The sequence below is a fragment of the Citrus sinensis genome, chromosome 3 (assembly GCF_022201045.2).
Source record: "Citrus sinensis cultivar Valencia sweet orange chromosome 3, DVS_A1.0, whole genome shotgun sequence".
Taxonomy (NCBI): Eukaryota; Viridiplantae; Streptophyta; class Magnoliopsida; order Sapindales; family Rutaceae; genus Citrus; species Citrus sinensis.
In genome coordinates this window covers 34,264,630-34,271,466 of record NC_068558.1, presented here as the reverse complement: position 1 = coordinate 34,271,466, position 6,837 = coordinate 34,264,630, and the positions used below count along the sequence as shown (strand labels likewise).

The 6,837-nt window shown below is 32.9% G+C and overlaps 1 protein-coding gene across 1 annotated transcript; it reads left to right on the top strand.

Moving 5' to 3' along the window:
* Positions 1-322: 322 nt before the first annotated feature.
* Positions 323-3,470, top strand: LOC102616463 (MDIS1-interacting receptor like kinase 2-like). Its single transcript, XM_006492695.4, has 2 exons — positions 323-2,777; positions 2,906-3,470. Exons 1-2 carry the CDS (start codon positions 506-508, stop codon positions 3,196-3,198), a joined length of 2,565 nt encoding a protein of 854 aa, XP_006492758.2. The 5' UTR covers positions 323-505; the 3' UTR covers positions 3,199-3,470.
* Positions 3,471-6,837: the final 3,367 nt, after the last annotated feature.

Genomic DNA, 6,837 nt, shown 5'->3' with positions numbered 1-6,837 from the left:
ATAAACACTATCAATTATTTTTTACGTCCAATTTTAATTCTCCAATACCACAAATAAACACGTCATCGTGGGCTTCCAAGACATATCTGATATGCTTACATTAATTTTCAAGAAAGAGAAAGCCATTCATCTTCTTTGTGGACAGATTGTACCCCTACTTAAATAACTGATAAGCCACAGTCGCCAGAGTCAGAGAAGACAGCAATTGTGAAAATTTTTGGCAATATGACAAATACAAAGGGAAATTATATATATGTAATTAATGGGTGGGGTTCCCGTAATTTAAAATTTGACTTACCTTTAAAGGTCTGAACGCGTTGACGAGTTTACATTGACTTGTGGACTCAACGAGTGAATGTAGCTTGTTCTCTGTGCCGATTCTTAATTAATTTATGTGCTTTTGGGAGCCTAGCTAGACAAAGAATCAAATTATCTTTTCAATTTCAGTCACTTCAGTTTATCTTTGCTTTCTCTCGGTAATTGATCTTGTGTTTTTGCAACATCAATGGGGTCAGGGTCACCAATCTTGAATGTAGTAGTTTCCCTCATCCTATTTTTTGTGCTTTCATTTACTGTTTCTCCTGATTGCCGTGAAGAAGCGGATGCTCTTCTCAAATGGAAAATCAGGCTTGACCAAAACCAGAATCGTTCTCTCCTGCCTTCTTGGACTCTTAGTTATCCTGCCAATGCCACCAAAATATGTGCTTGGCCTGGAATTCATTGCAACCGAGCTGGAAGAGTCAACAGCATTAACCTGACAAGTACAGGCTTAAAAGGTACGCTCCAGGAATTCTCATTCTCATCATTTCCTCATCTCGCATATCTTGATCTTAGCATTAACGGCTTCTTTGGTACCCTTCCACCTCAAGTTAGGAACCTTTCAAAACTCAAGTACCTTGACCTATCAGAAAATGAGTTGTCCGGAAAAATACCACCAGAAATTGGCCTCCTAACCCATCTTTTCAGTCTGGATTTGAGTTTAAATCAATTTAGTGGTACTTTTCCGCCTATTTGTAATTTGAGCAACCTAAAATATATATCCCTCCATAACAACAAGCTATCCGGTTCCATTCCTGAAGAAATTGGAAACCTCATGAAGTTGAGTTATTTGATGTTGGATACAAACCAGTTCACAGGGCAATTACCTCGCAATATTTGCCGAAGTGGATTGCTTGAGATACTCACTGTAAATGATAACCATTTTCTGGGCTCAATTCCTAACTTGAGAAATTGTAGAAGCCTAGTCAGGGCACATCTCGGACGGAACAATCTTACTGGAAATATATCTGAAGATTTTGGCATTTATCCAAATTTGAAATTTTTAGATCTCAGTCACAACAATTTTTACGGTGAAATCTCATCTAATTGGGGAAAATGTCACCGATTAGGCACTTTGATTGTTTCTGGAAATAATATTACTGGGAGGATACCGCCAGAGATTGGAAATTCATCTCAACTACATGTACTTGATCTTTCTTCAAATCATATTGCTGGGGAGATCCCAATGGAACTTGGTAGGTTGATTTCTCTAAACAAGCTCATTTTGAGGGGGAATCAACTTTCCGGGCATTTACCTAGAGCACTCGGTTTACTCACCGAACTTGAGTACTTTGACTTATCCTCAAACAGATTGAACAACTCAATCCTAGAGGCTCTGGGTTTCATGTTCAAGTTGTTCTACCTAAATTTCAGCCACAACCAGTTTAGTCAAGAAATTCCAGAGGATCTGGCACTGTTGGCCCATCTTTCAGAACTAGATTTGAGTCATAATCTTTTCAAAGGTAGCATACCATCCAGAATATGCAATTTGGAAAGCCTGGAGAAACTCAATCTCTCCCATAATAACATCTCAGGTCAGATTCCAGCTTGCTTTATAGGAATGTCAGGCTTGTTAAGCATTGACATATCATATAATGAATTAAGGGGTCCAATTCCAAATAGCACAGTATTCCGAAACGCCCCTAGGGAATCATTTCTAGGCAATAATTTCTCAACTTTTTATGGCACTAGTGATTTGCTGTCACATAAAGAAGCCTCAAAAAAGACCCCGTTTCTAATCTTGTTCCCTCTTCTGGGAGCACTTGCTCTGTTAATTGTCTATGTTGTGATGGTCTTTATGTTTCGAAGATGGAAGAGGGATTCACAAAGTCAAGGAAGCTGCAGCAGTAAAAACGATACTCGAGGAATATTTCATTCAGTATTGGATTTTGATGGTAAAATTATGTACGAAGAAATCATTAGAAGGACAAAGGATTTCGATGCTAAGTACTGCATTGGAAAAGGTGAACACAGAAGTGTTTACAGAGCTAAGTTGCCATCTGGAGATAAGATAGCAGTTAAGAAATTTAACTCTCCATTTCCTAATGATCAGATGTCCGATCAAAAAGAATTCTTGAATGAAATCAAGGCACTGACAAAGATACGACATCGAAATATAGTGAAATTCTATGGTTTTTGCTCCCATGTGCGACACTCGTTTGTGGTTTATGAATACATTAACAGGGGTAGCTTGGCAACAGTCCTGAGCAACAATTTTGCATCAGAAGATTTTGACTGGAGAAAGAGAATGAATGTTATAACAGGTGTAGCCGATGCATTATCTTACATGCACCATGATTGCTTTCCACCAATTGTCCATCGAGACATTTCGAGCAATAATGTGTTGCTAGATTTGGAATATGAAGCTCGTGTTTCAGATTTCGGAACCGCTAAGCTTCTCAAGCCAAACTCATCCAATTGGACAGAACTTGTAGGCACATTTGGGTATGTTGCACCAGGTATGTATTATTCATTCCTTGTCATTGTTATCCGTAGGGAGAATGATATTCTCATCCCTCTTAAAGTTTGTTTTTACCACTTAGGTCCTTGCTTATAGCACATGGTAATATTGGTTTGCACCTTGCAGAACTTGCTTACACAATGAAGATAACAGAAAAATGTGATGTGTATAGCTTTGGAGTGTTAGCATTGGAAGTAATCAAGGGAAAGCATCCAGGAGATTTTCTTTCATTATTTTCGTCTTCACCTTCAAGCATTAACATTGAATTTAACGCGATGTTGGACCATCGGCTTCCACATCCATCGCTTGATGTTCAGGAGAAACTGATATCAATCATGGAGGTTGCCCTCTTATGCTTGCATGGGTGTCCAAATTCCAGACCAACTATGCAAACAGTTTGTCAATTATTAAGTAAGTGAATACAAGTTGCCTAGAGGAATGAGAAAAACTATATATCTTATTACTTTTTGTTTTCACATTGTTATTTATGGTGTCAATAAAAAGAGAAAATAAACTCTCACCGTCATTGGAGAGATACGAATCGTCCATCTTAAAGTTAATGGAATGATTGAATTGAAGGAGGTGTCGACCAACTCAACTAAGGGTTGTTCGGATAGTTAAGATTTTATTTTGTTTCATTGATTTTATCTTATTTTTATCAAAATTTAATAAAGCATATTGTATTTACACTTTTTTCTCCAAATTTAATTTTTCTTACTTTTATTCATATTTTTAATTAATTAATTTACTTTAGTTACCAAATAATTTGGAGTTCAGTAAATAAAACGTGGACAAAGAAATTAAAAAAAAATTAAAGAAAGAAAAGTTTATTGGACTTGTGGCTGAATGAGTCTGGCAAAATCAGGCCCATTGCAAAGTCATTTACAAGAACAAAACCATTAACAAGCGCCTTTTCGGAGCACAAGGCCCATTTCAATGCCATTCAGTGAACAAAGTGACTGAAATTGATATAATTAAAAACCCAAAGCTGCTTCCTTACTTTGGTTGCTCACAATTGGTTGTAATTTGATCATTGTAGGTTTCTCTATGATCACCAAATAATTGTTGCAATAATTAACTATAATTAATTATAATGCTTAAGCCCTCAAAAAAAAAAAAAAAACCTCCACCAACACGTTCTGCTGTTAGTGCTATCATATAGAGAGAATCTGGCCATAATACGGAATACATGAATCTTTAATTTGAATTTGGAGAGGCCCCTCCTTCACACATTTTAATGTGCACTTACTTCTTTATAAATTGAGTACCCGTGATCATAATTCATCACTTTTCTTTTTCCCCCATATTTAAAGGTAGCACCAAGCAAAGACTACTTTTTATGGATATAATTATGCGTGTGATGATGTTTGTACGAAGGCTTTCAAGTGCTTATTACGCAAATCAAATCTAAAATAGAAAAGTTTTATGCTCTTGAACTTTTGAGTTTTTCAAATCAACCATGCCAAGATTTGTTGGATGCGTCTGGAGCTCAATTATAACATTGACATCATTTTTAACTATTAAGTGGCATGAGTTTTATACTAAAACTCTAATCTCTAATTACGTTATTATCTATAATTGGCAAATTTTATGCGTGCAGAAGAATCTTGCAACGATGAACGATTAAGCATAGCTCTCACATTGAGAGTAAGCTATTATAAATTAAAACATGATTTGTTATAGAAAGGATTTTGTAAAACTTACGTTAAAGTCAAAATTTATGTTTCCCATGCATAAAATTTGTAATGCAATAGTAGACACTTTTTTTTTTTTGTTTTTTGAGCGGAATATTAGACAATTTCTATAGAAAAAGAATTAAAATATTCTTTCGTAGGGGATTTAGGGTTTAGGGTTTAGGGTTAGGGAGATTTCTGAATTATGGAATTTGTATTAGCATAATCATGTAATAATAAATTAGTTTGCGGAGTCACGATCCAATCGATGCCATTTGAAGACGATGCTTTTTTTGTCTATGATCCATATAAAAAGTCGATTCATTATATTGGGTGATCGATAATTCTCACTTATAATTAATTAATCAAATAAATTATATAACATGGGTTACTATATAACTAATTTGAGTATGGGCACTGTATAATCTTCGTCTCAAATGTGTTGGTGAAATGTACAGTTACATGTACATAATTGAGCACAAGTACATTGAAGAATAATAATGAATGAGTCCACGTCAATTTGTATAATTAAATTCAAAATAAATAAATAAATAATCATAATTTAACAGTAGGACTCATCCTTTTCCAAATCGGACAACAAACAAGAGCAGTGGCAGGAGACAACTTCCTGACTTTCAACAATGTTTTCAATTAGATATTTTGTTTTCTAATGAATGCTATATAAAAAGTTAAAAACACAAATTGAGAATTTTGGGTTTCATTTTCTTGCCATGTGCTTAGTAAAATTTTATATGCTGATAAGGTATAGCCTTTATTTTTGCATGGGAACAAGGCTCTATTTTCGGGGACTTAGCTTTCTACGCACTCAAAATAACATTAATTGATCGTGAGCCATCAGACAATGATCAAAAGATTGTTAATGTGCTTTACATAAACTTTACAAGATATGATATCTTGTCCATTTGGATTAAATGATCTTTGATTTCTTGACAAAATGATAATTTTAGGATCTATATCTTATTCACAATGCCCTTTATTGTTAAATTTTATTAGGCACATTTCTTATACACAGGGAGAAATGTCTTTGTTCTACTAGGAAATCAAGACTTATTTGATACAAATAAATCAATCTTAATCCACAATCAAGAGCTCTAAATAATTAACTCCTATTAAAATCGAGTTTAGCTCCAAGGACTAGTTGATTAAATTGCTTTTAAATAGTTTTATTTAGTTGACCAGTTAAATTTAAATCTTTAGATAAATGAAAGCTAAAACATTAATCTTAAATCATGTTCATCTCATATCTTTTAAATAAATATAAACATTTAAAAAATATCGAGACTGTAAATTTCTCTTTTACTAAAATTAATATATACCACTTATCTCCTCGTTTATAATAGCTAATAACTTCTCTTATAACATAATTTTATTATATTACCTTTATTTTTAAATATAATTTTATTTATATTTATTATAAATTATTTAAAAAATATAAATAGAAATAAAAAATAATAATTTTAAGAATTAAAAATAAGATATAAATGTTTCGATGTGAATAAAAATTAATGATGAAATATTTTTCTTATACTTTTTATTTTTTATATATTTTTCTTATAATAAATATATATTTTTTATATTTTCAAGATAAATTATCAAGTAAATGACTCATTTACCTATCTTTTCATTCAAATTTTTAGTGCCAACAAAATTTTTAAATATTATGAAAACAGTTTAAAAAAAGCGATATACATTAATTTTAATATTGGAGAAATTTGCAATCTCCCATTAAAATAGATGAACATGATCACTCCGAAAGCATGCAAACGATGCATATTTACAGCTTCCTCGTAAGATCAAGATCAAATTGAAAGAGAACAAGAAAAAAAAAATTAGACAAATTATCAATGAAATTACCCAAGAAATTAAAAATTCTAAAAGACAAATGAGTAAGCATTTCCCAAGAAAATAATTAGTTAATTACTCAAAACTAGAGGAGACAACGTGTTAGGCAGTAACGGGGCCAGAGTGGGGAGACACGCCATCAAATATAATAAATGCAATTGCAAACAAACATTCTTGTTACCACTCAAATCATTTTTTATAATAAATAATTTTTTTACTTTTAAATGAAAACAATGTGTTGGACTCTTGGTCAGTGGTAACGTTGCGCATCGTTGAAAGTTACGTCAATTATTGAATTCTTTATGCATGCCAGCCCCCTCTTTTTTTTCAAACATTCTACGTGTTTTATCCATTTCGGGAGATCCTCGTTACCTCACTTTTCTTACTATCTCTCCACTTTATTGCATTAACAAATCATAAATTTTTTGTAGTCCGGTTACGTTAGAACAGCTCTTAAGTAAAAGGTTCTTTTATGATTATATAATTAAAATTCTAATAAATTTTTTATTATTTATCACTTTA